This window comes from Falco biarmicus, chromosome 3 (assembly GCF_023638135.1).
Source record: "Falco biarmicus isolate bFalBia1 chromosome 3, bFalBia1.pri, whole genome shotgun sequence".
NCBI classification, from domain to species: Eukaryota; Metazoa; Chordata; class Aves; order Falconiformes; family Falconidae; genus Falco; species Falco biarmicus.
In genome coordinates this window covers 64,246,031-64,263,272 of record NC_079290.1, presented here as the reverse complement: position 1 = coordinate 64,263,272, position 17,242 = coordinate 64,246,031, and the positions used below count along the sequence as shown (strand labels likewise).

At 34.1% G+C, this 17,242-nt stretch overlaps 1 protein-coding gene across 2 annotated transcripts in view; it reads right to left on the bottom strand.

The window, feature by feature from the left end:
* Positions 1-2,017: 2,017 nt before the first annotated feature.
* Positions 2,018-17,242, bottom strand: part of LOC130146679 (cadherin-7) — an 83,764-nt gene continuing 68,539 nt past the window's right edge. The window contains exons 10-13 of one of the 2 annotated variants that reach the window (XM_056333084.1): positions 15,858-15,975; positions 13,548-13,799; positions 10,712-10,853; positions 5,582-5,662 (exon numbers count right to left, since the gene is read on the bottom strand). In XM_056333084.1, coding sequence (XP_056189059.1) covers positions 10,753-10,853; positions 13,548-13,799; positions 15,858-15,975 — 471 coding nt within the window. In that variant the 3' untranslated portion in view covers positions 5,582-5,662; positions 10,712-10,752. Of the gene's footprint in view, positions 5,663-10,711; positions 10,854-13,547; positions 13,800-15,857; positions 15,976-17,242 lie in introns of both variants that reach the window. The other variant, XM_056333083.1, reaches the window with a different exon arrangement.

Here is a 17,242-nt window from a genome sequence, read left to right as displayed (position 1 = left end):
CTAGTTCAGCTTGCTGCTATGATGAATAACAGGTTTATGACCTTAGTTAATCAACCAAATGTTAAACTCCATTAAACTTTATGCCATTTCTAGGAATATGAATTCTAATACGGTACTATTTTATTATAAAAAAGCCTAAAGCTTTAAAACATTGTAGAAATAGTAGTTTGTGCAACAGTTTTAACAGCTTCTAAAGCATTTTGGGTCAAATATGAAAATTATTTGATTTTATTGTGGAGGCAGTTTTAAAAGTTTTGTCTAAGTTTAAACTATCTTTTTCCACTTCAGATATTAATAGGGATAGGTAAAGTTTTTGAAAGTAGGGTTAAGTTTTTCTGATACTTTCTGGTTAAATAAAGTGTTTTAAAATAAATGGTGTGTGGGTGGAATGTTTAAATATACATATAATTTTAGGAAATGTTCACATATGAGATAAGAGAATAAGCATGTATATGATATATACCACTGTGACTTCAAATCAGATTTTCTTCTGACTTCCAAGAAATTCCTAGGCTGTTTTCTGCTTTCATTATGTTTGATTATACGTAATGATTCCATGACAATCTTGGGTCATGTAACGCTTAGGTAAATCAAGGGTTTTTTTCAACCAATATATTTCTGTCTGCCATTGTATGGTATGTTTTCACAGATATTACGTATCACATTGAAAGACATTTTTTTCTCTTTTGTGAGAAATAATAAATGATAATCACAAAGCAAGTATAGAATTAATATGTGGAATTTTTTTTTTCATTCTCTTTGTCTAGGAAATAAATTATTCCTGTTGTGTGCTGTGATTCTCCTAGTTCAAAGAACCTAAGTATAGGTACATATCCCTAAAAAACTTTTCAGTAAACAATATAACACATTTTTAACTACATTGATACTGAGCAGAGAAAGAATTCTTGGTGTGGGAGAAACAGTGCTGGGGTTTGAATATATGTTAGGATATATCTGGAAAAGTAGATATATATCTAGGAAACATAGTGATGCCATAGTTAAGACTGCAACTTGTAGACCTCTGATTATCTTGTAGACATTCCTTTTTCTGTCAAATAAATAAAAAGAAATTTCTATCTTTTGCAACTCACTCTTAGTGTCACAGACCAATAAAAATATACTTGACCCCATCTAAATATCACTAATGAGTTAAATACAATGTTGTCTCAGATAAGTATTGGTATACATAGATTCTAAAGTAGAGAAAATTTCTACATATAGAAAAATACAAGCAGCCACATGACAGGCTGCAACCAAGAATTTAATAATAGATTTGGTATAAGTAATTGTGTTAGCCTTTCAACTATTTAATGATCTTAAAAGTCAATGTAATTTTAAGCTTTATGGTATATTTATTTCATTTTCAGAAGGACAAACTATTACTTTTCTTTATATCATACAAGAGTACTTGTCCATAAAAATAAGATGCTGCCATTTTATATTTCATAACATGCTTTCATCCAAAATCTCTAAAAAGAAAATAAGACAGGAAATATTTTGCTGTTGATGCATTCCAGCACCTGAAGAGTAAGTAGGGTAAAGGAAAATCCCTATGAATCTGCCTCCCTTTTCAAAACAGCAATGAAAACAACAAATAAAAAGGAAGCACACACACCCTTAATTCTTATGGAAAAGGAGAGGTTTTGGTTGGTATCCTCAAATGTAATGAGTTCTGCAGTGATTGAATTAACCCAGCCATCAGAACTAGTAGGCTTAGGCAGGCCTGTGCTACCTCTTAGTGAGTATATAATTTAGTAGAGTAAGTACATTAAGTCTATTCCTTTGAATAAAAAATATAAGTCAGCATGTCCACAGTTTAACTCTGCTGAGTTCAGTAGACTTTGCACTGGTCAAGGCAGAGTAAGGAATCTTGCCATAAATCTTCTTCAAATGGGTAAACTTTATATTTATTTTTTAGCAACATTCTTAAAAACATACATTTTTCAATATATATGTATTTTATACATATATAAATATATATATTCAAAATATATAGATTACTAAAGGGGCTAAAACTCTGAAGCCTCATCTTGTTTGATCCTATATTGCCTTACAGTGCAGGGGGAAGGCGGGCAGATCTCAATTTAAAATAAGCCTGTTCAGTTGCCATATCATGGAAGGAAAGAGGTGTTGATATTTCATTATAAGATGGGAGTAGTTGCAATGTTTGACATACTATTTAAAGAGTAATTGTGATCTTTAGTTAGATACTTGAGCTCTTCAGACAGTTAAATAAAAAAATAAAATGGGAAGTTTTTTTAAAAGGCCTTTCTAATTCATTTGCTCAAATAATTTCACAAACTTTCCAGGACAGAGAGTATATCTCTTATATTTTACACTGTTTTTAGTCAGTAGAATATACTTTATGACATCAGATAATGCAATATAATTAACTAAGATATAAATAACTCAAAGAAAGACTATGAATCAGATTACAAGTTGTGAAAGCCTACAATCATGGTGACTTATGGAAAGCATTATATACTATGTATATTATGCTAGTACATATCTTATGAATACCATATGTATATACTATAGTAACATGTCATCAAACACAAGGGATTTCTACCTTTCATTCTTACTGCAATAATATAATCGGTAGGTAAGCATATATAATGTAACAACAAATTTAATCTATTATTTTAGAACTGGGCAACACAAAACATATATATGCAAGATTTTTTTATGGCATTAGAGTAAAACATATTTATTTCCATAGAAAACACACCAAAAAACCCCCCAAACCCTAACATAGTTTCATAACAGGGGAACTTTTTGGTTTTTTACAGATATAGAAGGTGAAAAAACAAGGGAATTGTGTTGTTTACTCTACATCACATTTAAATCTCCTTTAAATGTTATGTGCTAAAATCAGTATTTTTGACATCTTAATCCAGATGCATAAATTATCTTCCCGCAAACAAGAGATTAATAAAAAGCTGTTCTCTCAGCACCTTGCTGATTTAATACCTGCTTAACTCCTACAGCATATCTCAATCTCATGAAACTGCATACACATGGTTCATTTTCTTTTTTTTTTTTTTTTTAATTTTTTTATTGAAAATCTTACATGTATGACTAAAAGTCATGGGCAATATCTTCCAGTTCTATTACAAAAATCTGTCAGATATATATATATACCTATATATATATATATTTAATACAACTAGAAGCAAATCTACTGAATGAAACAATGATTGTCTACTAAATTGTAACTCAAATCTGTTGCAGATGAATAATATTATTTTGTTTTCTCTGATGGAGCTGAAGGCCACTTTCACATAATTAATTCATAATGCTGGGCTGCAAAGGTTACAAAGCCTTAAAGATAATTTCCCACCTCCCAGCCTGGTGTCACCCATACATTAGGATTTTAGTACAAGGATCCTTCTTTCAGAAAGAAGCACTTTTAGAGTGAGCATCATCCTTTATGGCGTACCTTCTATTCACAAACACAGTCCTGCAAACAAGTCTGTATGCTGCTCAATAATTGCAGGCAAGTCAAGTCATTTCAAATTAGGTACAAGGAAAAAAAAGCTTGTAGGAGCAGAATCTAACTTAGGAACTCATCTACAGATTATCTGAAACAAAACAAACTGAAATAATACTTAAAACACTATTTAACTTGAATATATGTTGTATTATTTAGTAATAAATCATGAAAGATGAAGTATAAATATTGTCAGAATCATAAAAAAGTTGTCTTATTCTAAGAAATCCTACTTCAAAATCACACAGTATTTTAACCAACAGCAGTTGTCCTTCTGTTTTGGCACTCCTGAACCAGTATAGAAATTATGTGTAGTGAGTTAACACCTTTGGGGAAAAATATTTATGTGCAGCAGTATCTAAAGATGATTTCTGGAGTTAACAGCATTACATTGCTTAACATAAGAAAGAAATTGAAAAAGAGTCTTTTACTGTGATTCACCAGCAGCAAAAGACAAGGGGAAGGAGGAAAAATAAGGTGTTTACAGTCTTTGAAGCATATAGCATGTTTAACCTTGAAAATTAAATCTTGCATTAAAGACACTCCCAGCTACCTCTGTAGTCTTCTTTCCAAAAATTCAATGTACAAATATTTTCTTTAAATGTCTCAGACTCTGTAATGGCTCAGAAGAGCAACTGCATGTCCTTGGAGCTGCTCTCCTTTTTGAGATGAATGGCAGGTGAGATTGCTTTACTGTAATTTCTCCATTTCCATGCTTCATTTCCTACGTTTATCTGAGACTGGAGAAAAATCAGCATGTTCTGACAAGACTAATACCATGAGGCAGTAAAATGGATCTGAATTTAGTGGAGATTGGAGCTCCAAAATAAATATAACACTTTATGTCAAATAATAAAAAAGGATAAATTCTCCTGTACAAATCAGAAGAGATAATAAAAAATAGCAAATAGATAGCAACATCTTTTCTATACCTACATGGGCATCACAAAACTTTTCAACCACAAGAGTACCCCTCCATATTTCTTATTTCATGTGGTTTGCAAACTACTTTGTTAAGTTGATGACAAACATTGTGGAAGTTTTTAGTACAAACAGCAATTTCTTTCATAAACCTACCCAGAAAATTACAGAGGCTTCTAATTAAAAAGCTCTGAGAACAAACAGGGAGAAGCAAAAAAATGATCTGCTGGGCTTCTGTCTGTTTTCATATCTGCCCTGCTTTTGGCTTAGCAAGCTGCATGCAACACAGTAAAGAAAATTTGTTAAAAGGCTCTTTCATCTGTAAATACTATATATTGTAATGTTGTATTGAATGCTATATTTTATTTGTAAATTTGTTTCTTCTTACACTTCTCTCATACCTGAGACTCTGTTCTAGGTATAGCAATACTGCAAAGGCATCTACAGAGTATCATTGGCTCATTGAGGTCACAGTGCATAACATACTCTTGAAAGTTGAGTTGCCTCTGCAGGTATTTGAGAGTTGCTATCTATTTGAATCTGGCTGAGCATTTTCTTTTATCAAAAATGCCACCTAATGCTCATATTCTGTGTGGTCAGTGCAGTCCCTAGGACATGTCTAATGACGATATGCTCCACCAAGGCAAAAAAACCTAAAAGGTTAAAAATGGAGAAATATTTACAACTTTCTTCAGTCTGTAAGGTTGAGTTTTCTGTTTTAGTATTCTTCAGTGCATTTTCGAGAAAGGTTCCAAGGCTATGAGTATAAGCAGTCTGGTCCAGTCCCATACATATCCGCAAGCCTTTTAAAACGAGGACCCCAATCACTGAGGTAATCGTAGTTCTGATCAGAGTTTGAGCTGATCGAATCTAAAGAACTGAGTGACTCTGCCACCGAGCCATTCCCCTCAAATGCATATGTCTGCAGGGAGTCATAGGGTGGCGCGCAGGGGTCCACATCAGCTTCTTTTAGTCTTTCCCAGATAAATTCCCTAAAAATGACATTATCTGGGATGCTTTTAAAAGTTGGTCTGCTCAAGAACTGAATCTCAGGTGTTACATCCCTTCTGGTCTTGGTGTCTCGGATGATGTTGAGGTTTCTCAAGGCAGCCATGTCAAAAGCCTCAGTGTCTTCTTCTCCACCCCCCTCATCATCATACCTGACAATGTTCTCTCTGATATCTCTCTCTTCATCAAAAATGAGGGGCTCTTTTTTCCTTCGCCTCATGGTGACAATCAGCAAGACAAGAACTAGAACACAGAAAGACTGGAGTTTTAGCAATGCTAAAGTTTCCTCATATTTTTCCTAGTGGTGGAAATACTCATTAATTTATATGGCAAAGACCCAAGGAAACAGCAGGCAATTTAAACACTTAGATTTGAAACCTAGCAGGTTCTGAAACAGCTTTTAAATCATATGCTTGTTAGACATTAAAGAATCTATTTCCAAAACCATTCTGGATTAACATCTTCATCTCTAGTTCTATATCCTATGCTGTCCACTAAACATAAATTTTAGGATTGGTTCAGTGTGACTATGACAATCTCATAGACATGAAATAAAGAAAAAGACCTTTTCCTGAACTCTTAATTGCCCAAGTGATAAAAGCACATTCATAAAGTAACTGAATAGAATTTAACAACCATGGTTTGGGAAGTGACTGAATTAAAGTATATGGCCAATCTCTGCTGAAAAAGAAAAATTTAAAACATCATAGATTGTAGAACACTGAATTGTTAAGCAATGTGTAAAATAAGACTGTCTTAGTTCATGGATTAAAAGTACCTCTCTATAAGACCTCACTTTCCTATAAAGTGTAAAGTACTGTATTTAAAGTTTATGAATTATATCTAATGAGAACTGCTAGGGCTAGAGTTTATTGGATCACCCAGTGCTAGAAATGTAATTATTTTTAAAATTTTGATCTTTAAAGTTTCTTTCAGCTTGAAAGCTAATACTAAACTGCAGTGACAGGCAAAGGAACTGGGAGAAACTAACTTAAGGCTTCTCTTGTTCAAATACACTTTTGGTAGAGAAACATCATTGCTGACAAACAAAATATGGAACCAGTAATATGAACATTGCATCCATCTGTGGGACATGATGGAGCGTGAATCATCCTCCTAGAAAATGATTAATACTATATTGTAGCATCTGGATAACATTTGCTGAGTTAATGATACTCCTAGAAAATAGCAGGCATTGCTATGACTAAAAATAACAGTAGGTTGAAAAGTGTCATTCCACCTTAATCTCTTCTGATTTTATGTTTATTTTTAATCAATAAGAATATGTGATTATGTGAATGAATATGTCTAAGGTTTACAATCTTTACTTACAGTACTTTGATATGCCAACTAAATATAGAAACATCTGGAAAAGCAAAAGCTGATACAGATAAAATTAAGCTTGAGCTTCCTTACATCATCTCAGAAGTGGCCTCCATAAATTGTATGAGGCAGAACTACCATTCTTGAAAACCCTTCTTTTCATGGAGGAATTTTTAAAAGCAGTATCAATCTAGTCATCATGATGCATGATTTAATATTGGGATCTCTTGTTCAGAACAATCCAGTCATTCAGAGACTGTACATGCAGAAAACTGTATCATTCATCTACAGACATTATGGTACTATTTGAAATTGGCTAAAGCAGAAAATTACTTTAAAGGTGGACTTTCTGCCATTTTTTCTTTGGAGCCATGCATGTCTAAAAATAAAACTGGAACAACTTCAAAATTTTTTTAAACATTTTGACAAATATATCAGTCAATATTTTTTCCACTCTTTTTCAGTAGCAACCAGGCACACATCTAATGATCCATCTACTAACAGATGCCTTGTGACTCTATATTACTGCAGCATCAGCATCACTCTCTCACTTTTTTGTCCCTGGTGTCTCCCTGATACATGCTTTATGTATTGAATTCAGAAGCCACTAGTATGGGGCATTTTACTGTGAACAACATTTACACAAGCAGTTTGACAATACAAGATTTTGACCTTTAAAGTGGCTTCTGAGAAATTTCAAAACATTCTGATATTTTTATAATACAAATTGAGCAGTAAATTGCACACCAGAGAACATAAAATTGTCATCATAGAGACAATTGCACTCAATGTTTTCACTTATAAAAGATATTTTCAAGTGAAAGACAAATTATCTTGCTGACAGTACAAATATACATTGAAGCCAAGATTGCTATTGACATAACTTTTCAATTATTTTTTTTTAAATTTACTGCCACAATTTTTAGTGTACTGTAAGCTAGCCACTAATAATTTCCTTTACTCAAGTGCAAATGCATTTTCATATCACTGTCCCTCTTAACATACTTAATTTTGAAAATTAAGTACCTGGTAATAAGTGAAAAATATGAATCTTAGTAGGCAGGTCCGCCTAAAGGTACAATAAAAACCAAGATAGAATGAATGTTTTATACAGTGTTCCTTGTACATCTCACACTTGCTTGAAGCCAAGAAAAATATGGAGTCTTTCTAAAGGTTAAATATTTTAGCATTTAGCTGGCTTTATGAGATTATTAATTTCTAGCTTTTCCAACAGCCATGAACAAAAAAAAAATAACCTCTAAATAACAAACCTTTAGCTGCATTGCAGGAACTGCAGAGATGAATACAAGCCCCAAAACAATTTCACTCATACCTAAATCAAGATTTTAAAGCTTTTCCACCTCTCATTCACTGATGGCAAGTTTTTTCCCTACATTTATCACAAAATCAAACATTATGTCAGAAATCAGTGACTGGTTGAACATCTAGAAAACCTAATTTTATGCTTTTTAGAGAAGAAGTAATACAATGGAAAAGCTTTAGAGACATATATATTGCACATCGAGGACACTAGTTTGGCTCCATAATGGTACACTGAATTCATGCTAAAGAGATTAAATGGACTGAATTCATGCTAAAGAGATTAAATGGCAATAATAATTTCATATGTGATTTAACAAATAAATAAACCAATTTATATTGGAAGTAACTAATTATAAAGACTAAATAACCAGAACTAATAAAAATAGATCTAAACTAACCTTTTTGTTGTAATTTACCTGAATTGTTAGAAATGTTGGCTTTGTTTAACAGGTACACTAGCCAAGAGAAGATGTCGTTTGTATTTATATTAGCTGTGGTAATACATAGTTTTATCCTTGTGTCAGTATAGGTGTAATGGTAATATCAATAGTTTCAGCTCACCTAAAACAGTCTTTAAAAAAACACCTTTGAATACAAGAGCAGATTTTTGCTTTGCCATTTAGCAGTGTGCTTTATGGAATTATTATGATATTTCTATTTTGGTATGGTCTGGTAAAAAGTCAGGCTCAGTTCACCTGAGCATATTTCTCTCTTGTAGTATTAATCTTTCATTTTGTACTCAAGGCAACTGCAACACAATTGTAAGGAAGCTATAAAAGCCCTGAGACAACCTGAAGGAGCCTACATGCAGAGCTAGACAGTAAGGGACAGAGCTAAATCACAAGCATTATCGTGCCATGTATATGCTACACCCTTAAGCCTGGCATTTACTATAGCAACAAGCCACATCAGCTGCAAGCAAATTCACACATTGGTTTATACCTTAGGTGTGTCATAATTCATAAAGCTGAAGACTGGAGATCCTCAGCCATCTAAGCAGCACACTAATAACCTATTACACCTTGTTACCAAGTTATACCTTGTAGTTGCCAGTACAGTCAGATGAGATTTGGGGATTACCGAGTCCAAGCCTCAGGCAACCTGCATTTAGTTCCCAGTTAAAAAGCCTTATATATAACTGTTGTTTAATCAGTTTGGACTGATATTTGCAAAGTGACTGCAACCTTTAAATGCCCATACTGCGTGACCCTAATAGGCTCTGTAGCTTTCAGAAAACAGCTTCTGCATTGCATACTCAACCACCTTTTAAAAGACTTTATTTAGATACCCCCACATTAAAACAGTTATAAATTTATCACTTGACCAAAACGAACATATGTATACTGCATAATCACATTCTGTATATATTTTACCTATTTAGAGAACAAAATCCTTATGAATAGGACTCTTTCTTCTTGTTTAAAAATCATACAATTATGTGTGCTGTTTTAATTGGGTTCTCATAGGTATTGTGGTATCTGATAACAAATTCCTCATCTTTCAACTGAAAAAATAATAATTTAAATCTGAATTTTGAAGTTTATTCAATGTATAATTAACTTGTAAACTCTAGTACCACACTAATAGGAGGCTTTCTTTAGTGTTTCTAAGAAAGTGAGTGGTATTAATAGTTTATATTCAGAAGTATGGAAGATAAAATAATGAAAAAGCACTTTGTCAACCTAGCTTTCTGTTGTTTCAATACAAAGATCCTTAAACCCTCAAATACAATTGGGTTATCTACAGGTGAACATTCTTTTTGTGTGTGATTTTATGTACACATTTTGTGCTAAAGACTTGTTACAAAAGCAATTATTGTGTCTGGAAGATGCTAACTGGAAAACCAATTACCTTGAACAAAATTACCATGTAATTTTCAGAAGAGTTTAAAAATTTCTATTTCCTTCTCTAAAATTACGTACAGTCTAAAATGAATATAAAGTAGTTTTTCATATGTTTTTTAGGGAATAAATTGCAGCACTATTTTGAGGTCTGTGGGTTTGTTTGGTTTTTTTTATAATTATAAAATTGTTTTGAGTAATTAAGAAAGTACTGGAATTTTCTTGTGGAATAAAATTTAGAATTTAATCTCCATCAGTCAATAAGAGAAGGGAAAAAGATTTTGGTAAAATGTTTTAAATTTAAGGATTATTTTAGTGTGAAAGAATAGTCTACCCCATGTTATAGCCAATTATAAAGAATTAGTACCATGTACTAACATTCTCAGTATCAGTGAAAACTTATCTAAAACTGACTGGTTGCTTAAGTAAAAATCACTAAGAAATCCCAGTGATACAATCTGATCTTGGTCAAGACAAATGGCTATTTATTAGATCAAGAGATGTATGGGGCAAGAACAAATATCAAAGTACTAAACTGAAGAATTTAAGAGCTTGTTGACAAGTCAATATACTAGTGCCAGAACACGTGTATCCATGACATTTATTCAAATCGTATGCCTCTTCTGCTTTACAACTGCCACTCACATCGAAATGGCATTGATGAATGTGACCAGATTTACACTATGTGTTAACCTTGAGTCAGAAAAAAAAAGAAAAATTGATCCAGTAGCCTGTGTCCTCTTTTCATTGATAAACTCTCACACAAACAGGTGCATCCCTTGGTCCCAGCCCTGGAACCACTCACCATCAGCTGAAGCTTATTTTTTATGCTGTACTCATGGATCTTCAGGATTTTTTCTCAGGAACAAATGTGAAAAGAAAAAGGGGGAAAGGAGAAAGTAAATTCCTGGCAGGACTACCATTCAGCTGATCCCAGAAGATGTTTTCTAGGAACAAATAAGAGAAGAAAGCCTTTGGGACCAAATAAGCAACAACACTTGAGTGGTGTTTTACAGGGCAGCAGTGGTGTTTAGGCACCTCTTCCTTGTGAAGACTGGCACCTGACTGGGAACAAAAGAGCAGCAAGATACAGTACCAAAATGCAGGACTCAAAGCCAGGATTAACATATAAACACAGCCTAAACTGTGCCTGCAGCTTTGAACTGTACCCAAAAGGAACAGTTTTGATTTGAAATGATGACAGCACATACAAATGTCTATTTAGAAAAACAATGGTGATGCATTCAGATGGCTTAGTTTGGAAGTCCAACTCTTTGACAAATAAAATCAATTATAAGGTGGTTATACACAAGATTCCTCTTCAGTGCATAGCTCATCATTCAAAAAATATATTCAGAGATTTTATCTTTAATTCTTTGCCAAATACATGCTCTGTACCTTCTAAAAATGATCGGAATAAAGGAGAGTTCTTGAATGAGAGATTACCACCTTTGAATGAAGGGGCAGGCACCTGAGGAGGACTATAAGGATGTTGTTAGGTTATGCAGGGAGAAGATTAGAAAGGTGAATGCCCAGCTATTACTCAGGCTGGCCAGCAGAACAAGGGAAGTGATTGTCCCCCCGTACTTGGCACTGGTGAGGCTGCACCTCAAATACAGTTTGGGCACCTCACTACAAGAAAAACATTGAGGTGCTGGAGCATGTCCAGAGAAGGGCAAAGAAGCTGGTGAAGTGTCTGGAGCACAAGTCTTATGAGAAGCAGGTGAGGGAAATGGGGTTGTTTAGTCTGGAGAAGAGGAGACTCAAGGGGGACCTTATTGCTCTCTACAGCTACCTGAAATGAGGTTGTAGGCAGGTGGGGGCAGGTTTCTTTCCCCAAGTAACTAGTGACAGGACAAGAGGAAACAGTCTCCAGTTGTGCCAGGGCAGGTTTAGATTGGATATTAGGAAAAAATTCTTCACTGAAAGGGTGGTCAAACATTAGAACAGGCTGCCCAGGGACATGGTAGAATCACCATCCCTGGAAGCATTCAAAAAATATGTAGATGTGGTGCTTAGGGACATGGTTTAATGGTAGACTTGGCAGTGCTTGGTTAAGGGTTGGACTTGATCTTAAAGGTCTTTTCCAACCTAAATGATTCTATGATTCTACGAATCTATGATTTATTGGTTGTATTTGAACCCTAGTGTAGTGATTAGATTAAGAATGTTGTTGCCTTGTAATATGCTGTGTCTCCAACCAATGCTCTCTTTTAAAACATATGCAACCTATTTAAGAAAAGCTCATTCCCAGTCCAGGCTGTGTTCTGTCTATGGTAGCTCCTTATGTAACCTCCAGAAACTTTCTTTTTATATATAACAGTAATCATGACATTTCAATTTGGGATGAAGTGAATTGCTACAGTTACAGAACTTTTCTTGTCTAAGTACATTGGACCAAAGTTTTAAATAGGTGTTTTTCCATTGATGCCAATGCCAGTTCATATGCGAGAATCTTTTGCATATCCTTTTGAGCTCTGTCATTAGGTTTATGTCCCACTAAAGTTCATTTGTTTGTATAAATGGCCTAGAAATGCTACTAGATAAATGATATTTAGAAAATGTTAATTAAAATTTTTGGCAATGATTCGCATCTATTTCTCCTTAAACTTTGGCCTAACCATGTGTTGAGTGAGTTTAAACAATATTATGGTGTTAGGGGGTTTTGTCACAAAGATGGAAAACTCTGGAAATGGCACCTCCCATACATAGCTACTGAGTAAATCAGCTAGGTTCATTGCAGAGGTAGTGATTTTTCTTACTCCGTAACAATAATGTAAGGGCATTTCCTTTTTTGAGTCCTTTGGAAATGTTTTTAGCAGAAGGGACATTTCCTTCTAATGGTTTACGGCAAGGTGAATCAAAGTCAATAAGAAGAGATATATATACATTGTTGAAATACAGCCATGAATAGAAGTGTGGACAAAAGTCTCTTGATTAGACCTATTCAAATTACTTAGATATCTAACAGTGACATATAAATTATTACTGGGATTATACCAACCTGAGGAGACTACAGTCTTCTCCTTTCCCTTAGACTGATACATACAGGCAGGGAATCAAAAAATCTCTCCATTGATAACAATACCCAAGAAAATTCTTCTGTGCTGAATCTGTACCCTTGTTAATGTGAGCTTTCTGACAATAAGCAAAACTGCACTTTTGCTCACCTGCATCCTTTATCTTTACTCCTCGATTTAGGCCTTCACTACTCCCATGTAGTCATTTTGTTCAAGGACTAGGCATGAGATGAGAAATGCTAACCAAACTAACATGTTGACACTATTCCACTGTTTTCCACTGTCTTTTATCTAGTTGCAGTTTCACTGCACAACATAAAATCCAGCTGCACTACCAGTTGCAGAAGTAACAAAAGATCATTCTATAGATTTCAATTAAATATGTTTACTATCAATAAGCTAAATCTGTTGCATTTTTTTAATGTCTTTTTTATGCAAATCAATAAATATTCAGAAATAGTTATATCTCTGAAAAAAAATCACACGCTGATACTGGTTATATGGTGAGTATGCTAAACCAAATACTTCCACAAAGCACACTATCACACACACCGCCCCCCTGCCCTTTCTTTTACTAGTATATATTGAATGGAAAATAAAGGTAACAGGAAGAAGACATACCTAGAAGTGTCAAGACACAAGCCAATATTGCTATCAGGGCTCCAGTGCTAAGTCCTGCAGGTAAGATATAAGCTTCTGCATTGCATGTCTGAGCAATACCATCTGCATCACAGTCACAGACTCTGATGGTGAGAGTATTAGTGCTACTAAGTGAAGGTGATCCACTGTCCACAATGAATATTGGCAAGTAGAAAACAGACTGTTCCTGTCTTCGGAACCCATTTCTTCTGGTTAATACTGTTGCAGTGTTATCTAGAAAAAGGAAAAAAAAGATGGAAATATAAAATAATTACCTTTCTCAAACACAAGCCCTATAATACAGTCTTTCACTTAAAAGACTTTATAAACACATTTATGTTATTTCAACAGGTTTATCTTTTGTGGTCATATATTTTTGAAGCTGCAAAGATAGGATCAGCTGAGAAATGATAACCAATTAAACAAAAAGATTCCTATTTTTCATGAAAGGATATTTCAAAATTGGAGGTCTATTTGGTTTTAGTTATGTTCACAGTTTCACACTCTTGATAGATAGTTGAAGATGAGATCACTACAAAAAAAGAAAAGAAATTGCCCTTCAGTGATCAGATTAAGTATCTATATACCTGTTTCAGGTCTAATTTCCAAGTATCTATTTCAGTTATCTAGAGATATAGGTATCATATTAATGGAAGGGATGAACATATTAATAGGAAAATAAGTTTTGAACGCGAGTGAAATATTTTTTAATGCAAAAAGAAAAGCCAGACAGGTTGCTGTACAAATACAGTAATTGCACATGTAACAAAGACATGCACTTCTTTTCAGCCTCATCTGAGAGTGAAGATGACTAATATAATCAGTCTAAAATGTGTGGTTTGATGCTGCTCTGAGTTGAGTGAATAGAAAGTCCATGTGTTCCAGAAAATATGTGCAGAAACTCACGGTGTTCAATACAGGTTGACACCTAGAACGTATAGAAAATGTTGGTTGTTCAGTCTATCTATCTACTTATCCATCTATTTATCTATCTATTAATAGACAGATATATTGATAGTCCTGTGAAGTTATCTTATTGTGTCATCTATTATGGCCTATCTGGCAAAATATGCAAACACTTCATATAGCATCATACGGATATGCATAAAATTAAACATTGAAGGAGGCAACTGCGGCTGCCTGTATCTTATAACTCCTTTTATTTTAATGGCATTGCAAAAGTCTATTATTACTTTTCCTAAACTTTAAGTTATCTGGAAGAGGGCCTGTCTTCTCATTAAATAATTTACAGTACTTGTAACAATGTCAGATTTCTGAACAGAGTTTTATTCTAATGCATTTTTATTATTTTGATCATTATTATTATTATCTTTAGATTCAGACTGCAAGCTGCTCATATGAAGAAAATTAAGCACACCAGTAAGTACATGCAGGGTAAGGCAGTGAATAGCTGTGTGAGAGAACTTTATTAGGTCATATGTTATACTTGGTGAATGTTGTTCAAAGTCTGTCGGTACAAACAGTGTCCTTTAGTCCACTATATGTCTGTCTTTCTTGTTTTATTAATAAGGATGACTTTGCAGCGCTGGTTTAGTGCTGATCCATAAAAAAGCAATGCAAGAGTAACATTGTGTCTATTTAGTTCTGTTTGCTTCAGCTAATAACTAAACTGACTGATACATGCCCAGCTGCCTTACTATGCAGTACAACTAATAAGAACACTAATTACAAGCATGTTCTCAGATACTTTGACTAATAGAAATGTGATGCCAATGGGAGTCTTTGCATAAGTCTTTGGGGAAATAGTCATAAGAAGTCTGTGCAAATATTGTAGGCACTTCCCATTAATAAAAGCATTCTTCAATGGACGGTACACTTACTGAAAAGCTGTGTTTTTCTTAATTAAAAAAAAAAAAAAAAAGTCCTTTCGATTTACTGTGCACTTGTTTTTCATGTCCTGAGTTATATTAATAGAACAGGTATTCTTGGACATTTTTCAGTCACTGAACCAAGGTACAATCTAATTTAGATAAAAAACTATAAATACAAATAAAAATGTGAGACGAGTGACTTCTGGGCAGAGAAAAAAAAAAAAAGAACAAAAAAACCAAAGAAAGATTGGAAGCTTCTCTGTTTGGCTCAAGGTTTTAAAAGATTTAAACAGTTTGATTCCTTTGACCAATAATCGACAGATAAAATTATTTTGTAGGCTGATTGTAATTTTATTTATGTCCTTACCAGAATAGACATTTATGTAGGTCATAATCAGCATGATATATTCAAAAAGAAAGGTGTTAGTGGTGAATATTAATCCAAACAAAATGTTCTTACCTTTGTTGTCTTGCAGTGTAAAATTGTGGTTATTTGCTGCCTCTGCTGTTAAACTGAAGGAGAACCGATGGCCATTTGGTGGGTCATCTTTATCAATTGCACTGATTTTCTGGATCACCTGTTTTGAGGTATATTGTGATTTCGTTGATTAGAATGGTAAGAAGCACAATTATATGTGCATTGTATAAACCCTCTATTACTTACCAAAGTATCAACACTCGATTGAGTCCTGCCCATACTATGTTTTGGTTTTCTAATCTCCTAAGCACATACAGACATTATTAAAAACAAATGTGACTCAACTCTTTACTTTCCCTGTATCAACTTTATTGGCCAAAAGCAACGATCTGCAAGTCCTGTCATTCACCACAGTTAGGAGCATAAACTCCGTAATAGTGGAAGAAGTGTATCTTCAGTATGGCCCTTTAGATAGTTAACAGTGACTGCAATCAATGTAGTAAACCTTTGCAAGGAAACAATTATGCTTTTGGGCATTTTAATTCTTCTTTTTTAACATAATGAAAAATAAAAAGCCAAGTCATGAGTGTATTAATATTTGCTAGGATTTATTTTTTATTATCATTGTTTTTCCAACTTTATTTTCTAAAATTCTCTGAAAATCTACCTCTAAAACCAGTGTCAGCATTGCTTAAAATCCATGAAGAACAAATACTCAGAGCTAACAGTTCTGATGATCACAAGGAAAACAAACAGCTACTCCAATAAGAGCATGTATATTCTGTGTTTCTCATGAACTCAAGCTAATGATAATAGTGTTTTCTGTTAAGGATTTAAATTATGGTATGGTTCTGAAATGTGCAATAAACAACTGCCACAGGAAGGATAATATTCTGGGACAAGGCACAAAAGTGCAATGTCTCCCATGGAACATGTGGTATCTATGTGAATGAAACGTCTAGTAGTTTTCTGGGAGACAGAAGAGAGCATGAGAAAAAATACATATTTTTGAGATATTACAATGTAGAGAGGATAAGTTCAAATATGAGAGACACCAAGGATAAATAACACCAGATAATCTTAGTTGACTCTAGGACTACTTGGAAGACATTTGGGGAGTTAAAAACACTGGGGAATACGCTAGGAATACATGTCCCTTGTGAAATTGTGGACTTATGGCTAGGGACTTATGGCTTAGCCCACGCTAAGGGAAATAAAAGTGTGTACTCATTTTAGGAACGGTAGGCCTTCAGTCCCAGAATAACCTCCATGTTATGACTTCCCACTTCCCAGCAAAATTAGGAGGAAGTACATATTCTTAATGTTATTCAGAATTAGGTGAGTTTAGCAAAATGTGTCTGTTATATCAGTAAGAAAGCCAGAGATTTTAACAGTACCTTCAACTAGTAATTTTTACACCTCAGTCT